The 18,796-nt window shown below is 39.0% G+C and overlaps 1 protein-coding gene across 2 annotated transcripts in view; it reads left to right on the forward strand.

Annotated features, from left to right (window-relative positions):
- The window catches only part of RASGRP3 (RAS guanyl releasing protein 3), a 129,217-nt gene that overhangs the window by 97,369 nt on the left and 13,052 nt on the right, over window positions 1-18,796 (forward strand). For both annotated transcript variants that reach the window (XM_075203673.1, XM_075203672.1), the window contains exons 7-11: window positions 767-940; window positions 2,803-2,919; window positions 4,675-4,950; window positions 6,769-6,846; window positions 10,463-10,576. In XM_075203673.1, the coding sequence (XP_075059774.1) occupies window positions 767-940; window positions 2,803-2,919; window positions 4,675-4,950; window positions 6,769-6,846; window positions 10,463-10,576 (759 nt within the window). The remainder of the gene's footprint in view (window positions 1-766; window positions 941-2,802; window positions 2,920-4,674; window positions 4,951-6,768; window positions 6,847-10,462; window positions 10,577-18,796) is intronic.

Here is an 18,796-nt window from a genome sequence, read left to right on the forward strand (position 1 = left end):
TTTTATAGGCTGTACTGTCTTTCTAAAGTAAATAATGCTTTAGTTCTTCATGGATTGGATGGTCCGGTTTATTTCTTGTTACTTGTAAATACAATAACTTGTAAAGCACCACAGGCCACACCCACTTATTTTCAACAATTCATTGTTGACAAGTGCAAGGTGACATGTACTCTATTTGTGACTTTTTTTATTTCATCTCTGATGTGCTATAGCTGTTCAGTAGGCCAGCAAAGCATATAAGTCATTCTATATAGAGAACTTGAACTACTGATGGAACGCCTTTGTTTATTACCAATGGTATACGGTGGCATTTTTCGAAATGACAACAATGCGTAAACTTGGACAACATTAACCCTGCTCAGTCACATAATCCTGTATATGAAGGTAGTACTCGTCATGGAAATTGATGGATTGCCAATGGTAGCATATCTCAAATAAAATATATTAGCTACAGGAGACTATAGTACAATCACCCAGGGACACCTTGTAGAAACATATTGTGTTTTAGTGTAATGCCTCTTTATTTATAATTAAAAGCCAGATGACAGTGTTATTGCACTAAACTTTTAAGAAGTTCACACCTGGAGAAGTACGAAATAGAAAATAGTCTTGTTTCTAGCCACTGGTTGTGAAACATTACAATACAATCGTAGTAAATGAGTTCTACTGTGTCTATGAGCTATATTCATTTGGAGTTACAAAAGACACTTTCTGTTAAATGACCTGTATTTGCTATACTGCACATAATGGATTTGGTTTTTCCCAGTTTACAGATTACCAAAGCTATGTAATCCATGGATGCTTAGTGGACAATGCAACCTTGGAGAGGTCCATAGCTCTATTCAATGGAATCTCTAAATGGGTTCAGCTTATGGTTCTTAGCAAGCCAACCCCACAGCAAAGAGCGGAAGTCATTACAAAGTATATCAATGTTGCAGAGGTACAATTACATTTCTACATTGTTAGTGTTTTTAAAAACATAATGTGTTTCCTGTATGAGGTCATAAACCAAAATGTGCTTTCCAGATCCATTTGACTGTTCATATCTACTCAATTTGTAGTTTTTGTTTAGGCCTCATATACTTTTTTTAATTATATTCCTAAAGGTGAAATTATCCCATTGTAATAAATAACAGAATAAATTGAGGCAGAACATCCATATGACAATTTCCTCAATTTCCTCATATGAGGAACTTGTTTATTGTTTTACTTGCAAATAAGGAGTGTAATGTTTTGCATCTATAGCATATCTAATTTTATTTTATATAAATAATGTAACATCTGTGATTTAGTTCCTTGCAAAGTTGTCATCTTTGCTAATCATGACAATTGATCTTGGCAGGCAGCAATGACTAATGTTAGTTTTTACTTGTTTACTTTACAATGTTGCAGCTCTTTACAAGACACATAGGGGTATATTTACTAAACTGTGAGTTTGAAAAAGTGGAGATGTTGCCTATGGCACCGAATTAGATTCTAGCTGTGATTTTGTAGAATTAACTAAATGATAACGAAAATCTGATTGGTTACTATAGGCAACATCTCCACTTTTTCAAGCCACCAGTTTAGTAAATATACCCCATAAGGTCTGATTCCTCAAGGAACGCAAAATGAACACACTATGGATGTAAATTGCACGCACGTACGTCCGTATTCAACAAGAGGATCTCAAGAAGCGCGTCTAGTTGAATACAAATATAAGTGCGCTCTGCCTATAAGGCACTCGCCAGAGGCAGACAGCCACAACACACTGCAGAATACACACAATGCATATGTGCAATATAAAGTCCCATATATTCATCACAAGCAACTGCCCTTGAGCTGCAGAGAGCTTGAATCAGACAGATGTGCGTGCGTTCAACCTTGGCACACCCTTGCTGTACATTTACTAAATGCATACACCTGTTCCATCCTTCAAGTGGTAGCCGATAGTAAGTGTCATTTGCGTTCATAGATGAATTCCATGCACTTGTGTTGCCTGGCATATAGTCCTTTTCTGAGCATGTGCAGAGCAATTGTATGCAAAATACGTCTCGTATTAGCATTTACGTTCCTTAATGAATCGGGCACATAGTGTTGCAGAGAAGCTTATGGGGGGAATTCAATTTCTAACGATTAGCTGCCTGACATCACTGTGATTGAACTCTCCCCTATGAATTTAAATCTTGTTTGGTAATATAAGGCCTCATACACACAGGCTTTATTTTAAATTTCCTGGAGGGCATTTGGAAATGCATTTCTGATGAAGTGTTACATGGAGGTGCCAAATGGGTCCCATTGAAAGTATAGGACGAGACCCAAAGGCCGCCAGCTCTGAGCTGGTGCAAAACTGAAGTCACATGGTCAGAGTGGAAATGGTCATGCATTTTTTCACGTGGTAAAGACCACTCAAGAAATGTCTATTATCTATTATATCCCATTCACAGAATGAAATCTCATTTCTGCACTGCTCTGCAAAATGTGGTGCATGGTTGCACCTACTCCCTAGGAATGTTTTCACTCCACCCAACTCTCTCCACACTCTCTCCACTCCAACAAATGTCTGCACTTTGCCACGTAAACCGATGCACCCAGGTAGTCATCTGGGCACAAATGCCTAAAATGATGTCACAATAGGTCCAGTGCTGCATTTGCAACATGGAGTGGTCATTTAGTGCTTTGTAAAGGATCTCCGCTAAGTTTTTATTTGCTTGTTTAGCTCTAGCAATCCAGTTATTATTGCTGTCAATTGCATAGTGTATATACGCTAAATAAACACTGAACATTTGTGATTCTATTGAAATATGATTAATTTCACTGCAGAAATTACTGGACCTCCAAAATTTTAATACCCTGATGTCTGTGGTTGGAGGGCTGAGTCATAGCTCTATCTCTCGCCTTAAAGATACTCACACACATCTCAGTGCTGATGTTACAAAGGTACGTGCCATAAGAAAGGTTAAAACTTAGCTGAGAAAAAACATAGCCCCTAGAGATCCCAGGTTGGAAGGCATTCGGCCACCAATACATGGGGTGGATACACATGGGAACTTCCTTTTTGTCTGTGCTATGTTCTCTTCAAGCTGCAGGCACTGCACTGTAGCTTGAACTGTTAATAACAAAAAAAAAAGGATTATAAATCTTGTTAGCAAATAGGATTGCCAGTACATACTGGATATTGTGAATGCTTGAGGGACCATGAAGGCTACTTTAATTTAAAAAAAACTGTTAAAAATGTACATGGGCCTGATTCATTAAGGATCTTAACTTGAGAAACTTCTTATTTCAGTCTCCTGGACAAAACCATGGTACAATGCAAGGGGTGCAAATTAGTATTCTGTTTTGCACATAAGTTAAATACTGACTGTTTTTTCATGTAACACACAAATATCAACTTTAAAGTTCAGTGTACAAATAAGCTATCAAGTATTTGTGTGCTACATGAAAAAACAGTCAGTATTTAACTTACGTGCAAAACAGAATACTAATTTGCACCCCTTGCATTATAACATGGTTTTGTCCAGGAGACTGGAATAAGAAGTTTCTCAAGTTAAGATCCTTAATGAATCAGGCCCCTTGTGTTTCCGAGCTGATCCCCCAGAAACATGACAGTGTCACCAGCTCTGAGTGACACTGATTTGTTTTGTATAGGTTTCACACAGAATAACAGCCATCATAAGCCATAGCAAAGCCAACCCCCCAAATTTTGTCTGCCCACAACTGCCCTGGTCTTTCCTTATAGACACAATAAAAATGTTTGTACCCATGTGCAGTTGCAGTAACCTTTGTTCCTGCCATAAAGTACACTTATTTGGAACCTCTTTTAACAGGAGAAAACGACAATTCCAATTCAAGGTACATTTTTGGGGTTGCTCTAATTGAAGTAAATACAGGAAGAAACTTGGAAAAATGTGATTTACCATTTTGCCTGGTTTTATATATACTGTACTGCTCACAAATTAGAATATTCTTAATAAAATGCTACAAAAATATTGGTCAATCAGTCTCTAAAAAAACAATATTTGTATCTACGCAGTTCTATAAAGTAGTCATTTACATTGGTCACTGCCCCACTGGAGTTTACATCCTAAATTTCCTAACTAACACAAACATTAGGGTCAGTTTTGTCAGAAGCCAATTAACCTATCAGTATGTTTTTAAATTCACCAGGGCAGTCTGAAATAAAATAGGTTATGAAATTTAGTCTGGTCATTAAGTTATGAAATTCCCCCGGTCATGAAAGGACTGAGGCATCACAAGTTCCAATATAGTTGTGTCCATCAACTGTACAATGATTACAAGATAATTTATATTATTTGCATACTTGCCAACATTGAGTTATGGTGCCTCGGAAGATCCCAGACAAGGGACAGGGAAGGTTTCATCACATCATTTTGGCCCCGCCCCCACAACAAAAGCAATATTTTGTTGGGGGGCGGGGTCAAAATGACGCAAATCACCGCAAATCACTAGGAAGTGGGCAGGACGCGGGAGAATTACCTGCTCTCCCGGGAGAGAGTTGACAAGTGTGATTATTTGTTTACTACAGTGTTCAGTGACAAAACTCTGCATCTCTGATAAGTTTACTTCAGTTTCTTGAACGAAGTATCCAGAAACATATATTATGGACATTACAGCACGATTATTCTAATTTACCTATAGATTGATTTTTTTTTTTTATCCCTTCCCTTGCAGGTGTGGGATGAAATGACTGAGCTGGTCTCGTCTAATGGAAACTACTGTAATTATCGAAAAACCTTTGCGGAGTGTGAAGGGTTCAAAATTCCTATTCTAGGTGTTCACTTGAAAGACTTAATAGCTGTACATGTTGTTTTCCCTGACTGGGTAGATGACAATAAAGTAAACACTGTTAAAATGCAGCAGTTATATGTCACCCTCAATGAGCTGGTTTCACTGCAGAGTTCCTCACACCACCTAGAAACAAGTATGGATTTAGTTAACCTCTTAACGGTATGTATTTTGTTTTATCTTATCATAAGTTTATCATGTTATGTATCCTGTCCATTTTAGGACTACTCAGTAGTTTAATGACAGCCCCATTCAGCTTTTCTAAACTAAAAATAAACTGTTTATAGGTATAGTAGAATTTATATCATACTTACCAACTTTTGCAGCCAGCTGTCCGGGAGGGGGATCCATCTTGGGGGCGTGGCCACGTGAATTGCGCCGTTAGGCCACACCCCTGTCAATTTTTGTCCATTCAGCCTATCGGTGGGTGGGGGCAGGCCAGGATGACGCGTTTAGCCCAGCCCCCAGCCGCTTCACAAACGAGGTGAGCTGGACCCGGGATGTTGTCCTGTTCTCCCGGGAGTCCGGGAGAACTCCAAAAATTCGGGAGCCTCCCAGACATACCGGGAGTGTAGGCAACTATTATTTATATTCACTTCTGCATAGCATATACAGTACATACTACTTATTCTACAAACCTATCAATGATTGCATTGGATACTTATGAGTGGGACCTACCATACTGCTTGTTTGGTGCACAGTGTGTCTGAGTACACACTGAAAATGGAAGACTGGCCTTTACCATGGAGTAACTCTTGACTAAAATTTCACCCTGAAATGGGAGTATTCTTATATTAATCACCCAAAAAACATTACATTACTTTTTAAATTATTAGCATGACATCTAGTTATGGGAGTGTCCATGTGCCTTTATGTTCCAGTCCCCTCTGATGGACTTTTATTGAAGCACTTCCAAAGTTTGATAATATTCCTGTATAATGTTCTTTCAAAACCAATATCAAATACTATTATGATAAACAAACAACTATTAAGATAGCTCTCCATGTAGAAAGTGATAAATAACTGGTCTTTATTCTTTTTCAACCCCCATGGGGATTTGTCAAGGAAATTTGTTTATTATGTTTATTACATATATAGTGTATTGTGTGATCACATTTTATGTAGCAATAGCTGCTTGAAACAGAGGAGTTAGATACAAATAGAAAAAAGCACAGAATTCTCAGCACAGAGCTACTTAGTATTAATAAAATACAGTCTAAGTTGCATTAATTTACAAACATAAGGTAAGCCATCTGGAATGTTTAAGACTTTCAACGGCTGTTGTTTTCTGTGTTTTTTTCTATTTGTCTCTAAACATTTCCACCCTACATAGACCGTTGACCGCGAAGGACGAATAGGACTTGTCCTCTCCATGACTCCCTCAAGTTTTAAGGATGAGTCCCACTTGTCCTCTGCATTTAAGGGGTTAAAAAACCTTTACGCTAGACAATCAATAGTTGCTCTTTAATTTTTTTAATATAACTGTCTAGTGAGACTTGTCATTAATATTAATATTAACCATCTGTTCAACAGCAACGAAAGTTAATTCTCCATTTTTGTCACCTGGAATGTTCAAGCAATACTGATGTAGCCATGACACATTATAAGAGCAATGTCTTGTGCATGACCATGGTCTAATTTTTTACATCTCATTTTATACCAATGCTAAATCCATATTTTTGTCAGAAAGATGCTATTAATAAATATAAAAAAAAATGTGTGGGAGTATAAAATTTGATGTTGTTCACCATGAAATTCTCTAAACTGAGACGTTTGTTAATGTGTTTCAAAATAAGAAAAATAACCTGATGTTTTACTATGAACTATTACTGACACTTTCGAGAATATCCCTCACGATCTACAAATTTCTGTTTTTGTCTTTTTAATAAAGTTTTTCTATTGTCTTTTGTGTCTGCTAGAGCTTTCATTTGATAACTTGGTGCTGTCCATCATTTAACATTTTATTAATTTACTTTTCAGCTATCTCTTGATTTATACCACACAGAAGATGATATTTATAAACTTTCACTGGTGCTTGAACCCAGGAACCCTAAATCGGTAGGAAAGAGCTTTAGACAAATGTGTCGTATATTTTTGGCATAGATTATTTTCACATGTGCTATAGTAATATAATAAATCTATGTTACAAAGTTTGTAAGTCAAATTTTCTGATGCAATAGTCTACCTAAAATAGTGCAGACCCTCTCCAATGCCAAAGGCTTGCAAAGGAATCGAGACGAAATAGACAGATTAAGCAGGTATTATATATATTTAAATGAATAGTTGCTCGAAAATAATAAATTTCCGTTTTTGTCTCACAGATAACTGTGAGCATGAGTGCTTAATATTTAAAGTATGACAAAACCTATAATTCAAGTTGACTTCAATGAAACAGCTATTAGTGACATTCATTAATATATGTAAACATTGCAGGAGCTAACTAGAATTTAAGATATTTGAGATAAAGTTCATTGTGGAAGATTTTTTTCTGGTTTTGCAAATCCTAATTACTCTCTGTACATCTATTGAAGGACAAAGACAGCGGGCCTCTCTGTCAGATATGACTGATAACAGAGAACAATAGCTTTCAAACCGCTGCATAGAAAAAGTTAATACAATGACACACATCTCACATTCTGTCAATGTATGGGAATGTTTACCTATATATTTTGTGAATATTATAAGTAGCTCTTTAATTAAAGGCAATTTGCATATTGTGTTTCATTTTCAATTTAAAGCACTAAAGGGGGTTTATGTGGTGGTGAAATGTATAATTTAAAATGTCACAATAGGGCTTTAACTTTTGTTAAACACACATTCATTTCAAGAAATTGTACTTTAGGACTCAATCCACATTCTTTCCTGTCCAAGTAATGGCTTAATCATATAGTAAGCTAAGACTATATTTATCAAAAAGAAACAAGATCAATTATTTATTATAGCCCTATACAGTATAAATAGTCATTCATTATTTTCAATGGAAATTGTGCTCTTTTAAGCAAATAAATCTGTTGCAAGAGTTGTGGGTCACAGTGCAAAAATCACATTTCTCATTATCATAAAAAGGATAACAACCCCTATTAGTAATGATTTCCTTGTGTGACTAGGATAAAATTAGCTCCCACTGCATAGGTATCTTAGTTCTTACTCCTGTCCCTTGTGTCCTGCATAATTTTTTTCTGCTATATTCATCATCATCATCATCATCTATTTATATAGCGCCACTAATTCCGCAGCGCTGTATAGAGAACACACTCATATCGGTCCCTGCCCCATTGGAGCTTACAGTCTAAATTCCCTAACATGCACCACACACACACACCCAGACAGAGAGACAGACTAGGGTCAATTTGATAGCAGCCAATTAACCTTCCAATATGTTTTTTGAAATACCTGGAGGAAACCCAAGCAAACACGGGGAGAACATACAAACTTCACACAGATAAGGCCATGGTCGGGAATCAAACTCATGACCCAGTGCTGTGAGGCAGAAGTGCTAAACCAAAAAGCCACCGTGTTAATTTCTTAGTGTTATACCTAATAGACACATGGGGGTATAGTTGCTAAACTGCGGGATTGAAAAAGTAGAGAAGTTGCCTATAGCAACCAATCAGATGCTATTTAACATTTATTTAGTACATTCTACAAAATGACAGCTAGAATCTGATTGGTTGCTATAGGCAACATCTCCACGTTTTCAAACCCACAGTTTAGCAAATATACCCCATGATGTCATACCAGAAAAATAGATTTATTTAAACAGCTTCATACTGACCACACAAAACCAACTCTATGATTGTCATAATGACAAAAAAATCAGAACGTTTCAACGTTCTTTCAATATAAAGTGCAGATAAGCGGGAACAGGACAGGTAATTTGAGTGTACAGAATATGATCTAGAAACTGCCAATATTGCTCTGAGAGATGGTTACAGGTCTTTCTTAGATAAGTATTTTATATTTCTGAAAAACACATGAAAAACAGTTGAGTAGTTTATTGATTTTGTTTTATTGATTTTTCTGTGACATTCCTTTTCAATAGGTTGTGAGATATACTGTTATGTGCAATGAAATACATGATTTAAAACTGCATGTTCAAATGTATATTGATTACAGTTTTTCTTAGCTATACAACAGACCTGTTTAATCCTGGCGCTTGATTGCAATATATGACCATTCTATTGAAAAATGATCATCGTTTCTATTGACACAATTACTTAAATAGAAGATATCATCTGCTTGTGAACTGTCCATATGTTAAAGAAAATGCAGTGAACTTTACTGCTGCATAGATTTTTACCAACTTTGTAGAAATAAATGAATAAGCAGTGACTTTCTGCTAATGGCAAAATCCATCTACAGGTTTACATTCACATAGTACAGCAGTGTCCACCAACAGGTCAGTTTTCAATTGATGTTCACATGGGCTGATCTTGACGCTTAGCATGAGCGGCAGGTGACAGGTCCAATGCAGGATTTGGCCATGCTCGTAATAACCAGGGGCCTGATTCATTAAGGATCTTAACTTGAGAAACTTCTTATTTCAGTCTCCTGGACAAAACCATGTTACAATGCAAGGGGTGCAAATTAGTATTCTGTTTTGCACATAAGTTAAATACTGACTGTTTTTTCATGTAGCACACAAATATCAACTTTAAATTTCAGTGTACAAATAAGCTATCAAGTATTTGTGTGCTACATGGAAAAACAGTCATTATTCAACTTATGTGCAAAACAGAAAACTAATTTGCACCCCTTGCATTGTAACATGGTTTTTGTCCAGGAGACTGAAATAAGAAGTTTCTCAAAGTTAAGATCCTTAATGAATCAGGCCCCAGATCATTTGCAGCATGGCTGAGACTGGGCATTAGAAGATGGTTACACACACATGCTGATGGCACTTATCAATATACCTGATAATAATCTGATTGGTTTTGAAGCTATGCACACATTGCGTTATCACTAACAATTATGAAATGTCGGATGCAATTTTGCATTGTGTATGGCCAGCACAACTATCTTCTACAATCAGGATAAAACAGTTGCTGAGTCAAATATCTACAGTGTCAACTACTGATCAACTGTTGCTAGCTTGAGAATACAGTCAAACCCCCATTTTATTTGTTTTAGGGGACCAGGAAAAAAAATGTTGTAAACTCCAGGAAAATGTAAAAAGAGGAGAAAGTCTAAAAATACACTAAAATTCGAGTAAGATAAGGTGAAAACACAGCCATTTGCAATTGGCCACATTGGATTATTTTCATAAATAGTTTCATCCAATATATAAACTGTTAAGACACACTGTAAAATAAAATGTTTTAAAACTTTAGGAAAAAATGAAACTTGCCCATGTCTGAGCAAATATATCTAATCTTATACACCTTGGGCCTAATTCATTAAGGATTGTAAGGCAAAGAAGGAGTAAAGCTGGGTACACACTACACTTTTTTCGTCCACTAATTGGCTCAAACAGCCGACAAGAACCTTTTTAACACCTTAAGTAGCTTGATTTGACTAGAATGCATGAGTATCATGCACGGGTTAACTTGTGTATATATATATATATATATATAAATATAAATATATATATATATATATATATATATATATATATATATATATATATATATAAATACACTAGATATTACATTCAATTTTTTTTTTTTTATCACAGCCAACTTCCCCTACAACTCCTAATAAGACAGATGTACCACTTGACTGGGCTTCCGGAGTGACTACAAAGCCTGACCCTACAATTATTAATAAGCATATACGGAAATTGGTTGAGGTAAGATGACTGTATTCTCTTTGTATCTACCTTTATTCAAAATTACTTATTACTACTTTTAGAGCTGCAATATGTTATTAGTTAGTTAATATAGGCTTTGAAGTTATTAATATATTGATGTTAGTGTAGTACTAACTAGCATTCACTGTTACAAATGTGATGTTATACTTTCAAATGTACAAATGGAAGGAAATGCATTCACACTTGAATATACATTTATTTTAACACTACGTTTATTTTAGCACTATTTGTTGACCCTTTCCTAAAGTGTGGCATTTCACACTACAGCACATATCACAAGAAATGATGTAATCAATGGACCAATGCTCCTGTGATTACATACTAAAAATATCATGATATATACATTTTATAACATATCAGCAGCATTAAAATGTACAATTATCCCAGTTTTTATGGTACTAAGTAGCAACGAGTGGAAAAAACTGACAAATTAAAAGAAAAAATATTTTAAAATTTTCCACCTAAACTGTGGGTTTATTCATTACTTTCAATAGGTAAAAAATATGTAGCTAACAAAGGTTGACATGTTAATAAGAAAAATGTAAAGACTGTCATACCTGTACCACACATTACTTAAAAGGTGTATTAGGGTGTATTAACTTTCTAAATCACATAATAGGTCGGTTATGAATGTCACATTGCAGTGTTGATGGGCAAAGCCTGCTACAGCAGCACTTTAGTTATTAGGAACCTATTATATCTGCTTTAAAAATAAAACACTAGGTTGGACTACATAGACCCCCTTTTTTCCCCCTTCTGTTCTTGCTTCAGGAGAACAGAATTGTTACAGTTATAGAGGATACAACATTGGCAAAGGGAAAATTGGGAGTCGAAATTGTCCCTAGATAATCTGAAAGTGGCCAAATTGTCAGTAGGTGGGGTAAATCAACAGGAGGCGCTCAGCCATGCAGGCGGATGTAGGAGTAACCACAAGTCCATGAGCAAGTCGGAATGCAATCCTACCTGTTATTGGAGCTTTCCCTACCTGCAGTTGTCAAGTTCAGTTGCCGTTTGGCCGGATCCTGGAAAGTTGGGTCCCTGTTTAGAAAAGGTATATATAATTCATTTCCTCGAAAGCCTAGCAAATAATAAATATTCTAGACTCTCCAACCAGCTCCTATGTGAAATCCGTAGCATTCACATTTAACAAATAGGCCTATTTCTCCTAATGACCCCCAGCATTATGTTATCCCCTACCCCACATTACAGCAATACCTCAATACTCCACATTACAGCAATCAACAACATCACCTCCCTTCACATTAAATCAATAACATGCTAACTCTTCACATTACAGCAATTGGATGTACCTATGCCACCCTGCACCAATACTACCCATGTCTCCACACTGCACCAATGCTATCCCTTCTCCCCATACTACAGCAATACCTCCTACCCTGAAACCACCAATACCACCACCCTCTCCCTACACTGCACCAATACCACCCCCCTCACCCCACACTTCACAATGCCACCCCCTCACCCTACACTTCACCAATGTCACCCCCTCTCCCCACAATGCACCAATGCCACCCCTCTCCCCACAATGCACCAATACCACCCCTCACCTCACACTGCACCAATACCACCCCCTCTCCTTATACTGCACAATACCACCCCCCTCTCCTCACACTGCACCAATACCAGCCCCCTCACTTCACACAGCACCAATACCACCCCCCTAACCTCACACAGCATCAATAACACCCCACTCTCCTCTAACAGCACCAATACCACCCCTCTCCACACACTGCACCAATACTACCCCCTCTCCAAACACTGCACCAATATCACCCACCTTCTCCACACTGCATCAATACCAACCCATCCTCCCCACACTGCACCAATACCACCCCCCTTCTCCACACTGCACCAATACCACCCCCCTTCTCCACACTGAATCAATACCAACCCATCCTCCCCACACTGCACAACTACCACCCCCCCCCTCTCCTCACACTGCATCAATGCCAGCCCCCTCTACTCACACTGCACTAATACCACCCCACTTACCTCATACTGCACCAATAGCACCCCCTTTCTCCAAACTGCACCAATACTACCCACCCTCCCCACACTGCACCTATACCACCCCCCTCTCCTCACACTGCACCAATACCACTGCCCATCTCCACACTGCACCAATACAAACCCACTCTCCCTACACTGCACCAATACCACCCACTCTCCCCACGCTGCACCAATACGAACCCACCCTAACCTCACACCGCAACAATACCACCCCTCACCAATACCACTCCCCTCTCCACACTGCACCCATTCCAACCCACTCTCCCCACACTGCACCAATACCACCCCCCTCTCCACACACTGCACCAATACCACCGCCCGTCTCCACACTACACCAATAACAACACACCCTACTCACACTGCACCAATACCACCCCCTCTCCTCACACTGCACCAGTACCGCCCCACTTACCTCATACTGCACCGATGCCACTTCTCTCTCCTCACACTGCACCAATACAACCCCTCTCTCCTCACACTGCACCAATACCACCCCTCTTTCCACACTGCATCAATACCATCCCCCTCACTGCACTACACCAATACCATGCTTCTCACCTCACACTGCACATATACCACCGCCCTCTCCTCACACTCCACCAATATCACCACCCTCTCTTCACACTGCACTAATACCACCCCACTCACCTCATAGGACACCAATACCAACCCACCCTCCCCACACTGCACCAATACCAACCCTCCTCCCCACACTGTACTAATACCAACCCTGCTCTCCCCATACTGCACAAATACCACCCCCTTCCTGCACTACAACAATAGCACACATACACACACTTATATCATCACTGGACTGGTGTTTTCCTGCTGTGTCTGCTGTATATATAGACTTATTTGTTAGAGAGAAAGGGAGCATCAGAATACTCTGCCCTCTGAGCAGATTCCATGGCAGCCACACAGCAGGGAGTGAAAGCCGCCACGTGGTTGAAACAATTTGGATTAGCTCTTATTTTCTGTCAACTTTAATTACTAAATTCTGCTTTGCTACTACTACAAGGAGAACTGCTGAGCAGGAAGGGGAGGGATGGATCTGTACAGGGCTCATTCGCACTACATATGTAATAGGATGACAGTCCAAGTGGAGGGACCAGCCACCTAGAAGCAAATGAAAGTTGAGGCTGGCCTAGATTAGCATGTGTCATCAAGACCAATGCACTGTGTCCCTTCGTAAGTCCAGATGTCTATCTCACCCCACTTCTCAACCCACCAACCGCTTTTTGATTTGGCTCCCCCTTCTTTCCAAACTAACCCACCATTTATTATCCTTCACCTCCTATCTTTTTAATATTTGTAAACTCTGATTACTATGCCATTCACATACTTGTTAACATAATGTTTGCATATTTCTGTTTATTTGTTCTATATCTGTTGTTTGTAATAAATAAAGAACACATAAAACAAACCCAGAAAGTAGTTTTAAAAAAACACCTGAAGGGACCCCAAGACCCACTGGCCTTCCGGGTAAGTCCCAGTTGGGCCTATGGCCAATCTGCCCCTGGCATTGACTATAAATATGATATTATAAGGCTACCTATACCTTCAAAAGGTTGCCAGGGTTTAATTAGCATTTTGATTCCTTGTATACTGCTCATGTACATTTACTACATTTTTCGGTAATGTTGGTGAATGCAAGTTCTGTGTATCTCACTCAAAGATCCCGACAATGGTGCTCCTCTATCTTGCTTCACTGTAAAATAAAGAAAGGAATTGAGGCCTTTGCAGAATTCTTACAATATCTTTTTCACATAATACAAAGTAAGCTTTCTTTTATTAACCCTTATGCAGAAAAAAGTATATTAAAAGTTGCAGCACTTGATAAGAGTTAAATAGGAAAAGTTAAATCCAGCTGAAATCATTATTTGATTGCTGTTTGAAAAACATTACCTGCAGTCTTTGTAGTTACATTTCAAACGAAGTAACTTTTCCAGTCACAATAAATGCAGTGAAAACAATTGAATGAAAACAAACACATACTGTAGCTAGTGCAGGAAACAAAAACCCCATACTTAATTAGAGGTTAATAACATAAGCAACATATGGAGACCCTTGGTACTCTTTCTTTCTGCATTGTACGTTACACTCCCCAGATGCTGCTAAAATGTTTTCCAAGATAATTAAATAATAAAGGTTTGTTATTCTTCCACTGCAACTGAAAGTTGTGTTCAAGGAGCTGCTGCTAAACAAACATTGTCTCAGTGAAAGAGAGAATTATAGCTGTGTATGTTTGCTTCTAATTTTTACAGAAAATTATTGTCAAAATATGTTTATGTATTTTGTGTAAAAAGTAATATTATGGAATTTGAGTTTTTCTCATTGTAATACACAAGTGATATAAATACATATATAAACTGTAAATAATATCTGTATGAACTGGAATGTCATCAGTTCAGTCCATTAGCAAAAGTGAGTGTATTATAAGCATACCTACCAACTTTTTAGTCTTCCCCCCTGGGAGATCCCGAAGGGGAGGTGAAGAGTGAGGACAGAAGGCGGTGGGACGTGGGAAGCAGGGCCAATATTGTGTCATAGAAGCTGCAATCCTGCCCGCTTTACTAGGTAATGGGCATGATGCGCGAGAATTGTCTGGTCTCTTGGGAGTCTGGGAGACCTACCCCTGAATTCGGTAGTTTCCCGGAAATTCCGAGAGAGTGGGCAAGCATGATTATAAGGCTCCATGCCTGGATATTATAAAAAGCACCTTGTTTTTTTCTTCTTACCTGTATAACAACACATGGCTTACAGCCTCAATTATATTGATTGTTTGATTAACCTTATTGGTTTATTTTAATGTCTTCATCTTTCTGGCAAATATAGTAAGCTATTTTTGAACATGCAGGTACCACTGTAGCTATCACTGTACTTTGTTTTACGCTACCAATCACCCAAATGCCTCTATCACACCTTTTCTGTGAAAAATACTGACTCACATTTCAGCAAGGGAGGTATGTTCATCATCATCATCATTTATTTATATAGCGTCAGCATATTCCATAACGCTTTACAATTGGGAACAAACAATAATAAAACAATACTGGGTAATACATACATACAGAGAGGTAAGAGGGCCCTGCTCTCAAGCTTACAATCTATGGTACAATGGTTTGATTCACAAGGGTAAGTGCTACATCATATTGAAAATTTGTCTAGCTAGAACGCAAAGGTTACAAAGTATTTAGTGGGCTGTAGGTTCAATCACACAGCAATGTTGGTCAGAAGGTTGTTGTCTTGTGTTGGCTGTGTAGAGAGTGGTAATAGGGTAAGCTAAGGATATTAAGACTGTGGTAGAGGAATGTTATAAGCTTGTCTGAAGAGGTGGGTTTTCAGAGAACGCTTGAAATTTTGAAGACTAGAGGAAAGTCTTGTGGTGCGAGGGAGTGAATTCCATAAAGTGGGTGCAGCCCGAAAAAACGAGAATAGGAGGTAGTGATGAGAGTCGAAGAACGGAGGTGTCGAGTTGGGAGATATTTTGAGACAAATGCAGAGATGTATGTCGGGGCAATTTTGTTGATAGCCTTGTATGTTAGTAGTAGAATTTTATATTGGATTCTTTGAAAAACATGCAACCAATGTAGAGACTGACAGAGTGACTCAACAGATGAGGGGGCTTGAGTCAGATTTTGGGAAGACCAGTACAGAGGGAATTACAATAGTCGATGCGGGAGATGATGATTGCATGAATGAAAGCTTTTGCAGTGTCTCATGTGAGATATGTACTTATTCTGGAGATATGTTTTAGATGTATGCAGCATGATGTAAATATAGAGTTGATGTGGGGAACAAAGGATAGTTGCGAGTCAAGGATTACACCTAGGCAGCGAGCTTGCGGGGTGGCATTTATGGCCCTGTTATCAACAGAAACAGAAATGTCAGGCAGGAGACTTCAATTGTTGGGTGGGAATATTATTAATTCAGTTTTTGAAAGATTGAGTTTGAGTTGGCGAGGGGACATCCAAGATGAAAAGGCAGAAAGACAGTCAGTAACGCGAGACAACACGGATGGTGAGAGATCAGGAGAGGATAGATAAATTTGTGCATCATCGGCATAGAGAAGATACTGAAATCCAAAGGAGCTTATTAGTTTTCCAAGAGAAGTGGTGTTGATAGAGAATAGCAGAGGACCTAGGACTGAAACTTGTGGTACTCCAACTGATAAAGGAAATGGAGTAGAGGTTGTTCCAGAGAATTAACACAAACAGAGTGATTGGATAGGTAGGATGAGAACAGGATAGGACAGTGTCTTGAAGACCTAGGGATTGTAGCGTATGTATGAGGAGAGAGTGGTCAACAGTGTTGAATGCAGTAGAGAGATTCAGGAGAATTGGAAGAGACTAATCACCTTTAGTTTTAGCTGTGATTAGATCATTGAAGAGGATCCAAAAGGTTGTTTGCAGAAAAGAAACGTGTGAGGCGAGTGTAGGCAATTCTCTCAAGAAGTTTGGAGGGGCATGGGAGCTGATAGATGGGGCGGTAATTTGAGAGAGAGTTTGGGTCAGAATTTAGTTTTTTTAGAATAGGAGTAATCACTGCATGATTGAACAGTGATGGAAAGATACCAGTCAAAAAGAGAGATTGCAGATCTTAGGTAGAGGTGGAATGAGCACACGAGAAAAAGACCTACCAATTTGAGAGGGTACGAGATCAAGAGGACAGGAGGTTGAGTAGGAATATAAGAAGAGTAGAAATTTCCTCTTCATTTGTGGGATCAAATGAAGAGAGGGTGTCAGAGAATGCTGGGAAGGCATTGAGCTGATTGCTAGTCGAGGGAGATGATACCATTTCAAGTCTGATCTTATCAATCTTGTCCTTGATATAGGAAGCAAGATCCTGGGTACTGATGGTACACGGAGGGTTTGGGATGGGAGGATTGAGAAGAAATTTAAATATGTTAAAAGGTGTTTAGGGTTAGAAGCCTGAGCATAGATGAGAGATTGGAAGTTTGCTTGTTTAGCAGTGTCCAGAGCATTTCGATAGGAGTGGTAGATAGCAGTATATGTACTGAAATCATTAGCGGTACAAGATTTACGCTAGTGACGTTCAGCTTTACGAGAAAGTTTTTGTAGATTTCGTGTTACTTTAGTGTGCCACGGTTGACAACGAAGTCTACGCGGAGTATGAAGAGTCGCTGGAGCCACTTGATCAAGGGCAGTTGCTAGGGTATGGTGAAAATGAGGAACTGCCATATCAGGGGAGGAAAATGTAGAAATTGAAGCAAGAAGGTGTTGGGGAGAAGTGGAAAACGGTTGAAAATCAATAGAGTTAATGTTCCTGCGGGTATGAGGAGGCTTGAAAGAGTTTGACAGCAGGGAGGTTAAAGAACTGGGAGTGAGCGAGTAACTAATAAGATGATGATCCGAGAGGGGGAAAGGAAATGAGAAACTGAGCATAGTCTAGAGAAACCAAGATCAAGACAGTGGCCATCCTGATGAGTAGTGGATTCAATCCACTGTGGAGAGGTCAAGTGAGGATGTTAGAGAAAGCAGTTTTGAAGAAGCATTGGAACATGGATTAGCAATAGGCATGTTGAAATCACCCATGATGATGGTGGGGATGTCAGAAGATAAGAAGTGAGGGAGCCATGCAGAGAAATGTTCAAAAAATTGTTGGTGGGGTCCAGGGGGGTGATAGATCACAACGATAAACATAGCGAATGGGTTAAAAATCCTAACAGTATGTACTTCAAAAGATGTGAACGTGTGTGATGGTAGAACTGTGGGATTGTGCACTGTGTGGAGAGAAATAGTACAACCCCACCTTCTTGTCTGCTTCCAGGTCTGGGGGTGTGGGTGAAATGTTCTTGTATTACTGCAACATTTATTCGTACCATGTTATATGACAGAAAATGTAGATTCAATTAAATTCAACAATACACTCTACCCGACGGGATCCGAGCACTGTTCGGGTACTTCCGGCCGCCAAAGGAATCCAAAACGAGGCTATGACATCCATGTCTCGCGTCGGATCTCGCGATACTCGGATGTCATAAATACTCACCTTGCAGCCGCCATCTTCATTTCGCCTGACATCAGGGAAGAGGGAGGGTGTGTAGGGTAGTGGTGCTCCTGCGTGATCAGTGCTCTGTCCTTGCTGAGTCCAGTGGTGCTTTTGTCCTGTGCTCTGTCCTGCTAAGTCCAGTGGTGCTTTTGTCCT

The sequence above is a fragment of the Mixophyes fleayi genome, chromosome 3 (assembly GCF_038048845.1).
Source record: "Mixophyes fleayi isolate aMixFle1 chromosome 3, aMixFle1.hap1, whole genome shotgun sequence".
Lineage (NCBI taxonomy): Eukaryota > Metazoa > Chordata > Amphibia > Anura > Limnodynastidae > Mixophyes > Mixophyes fleayi.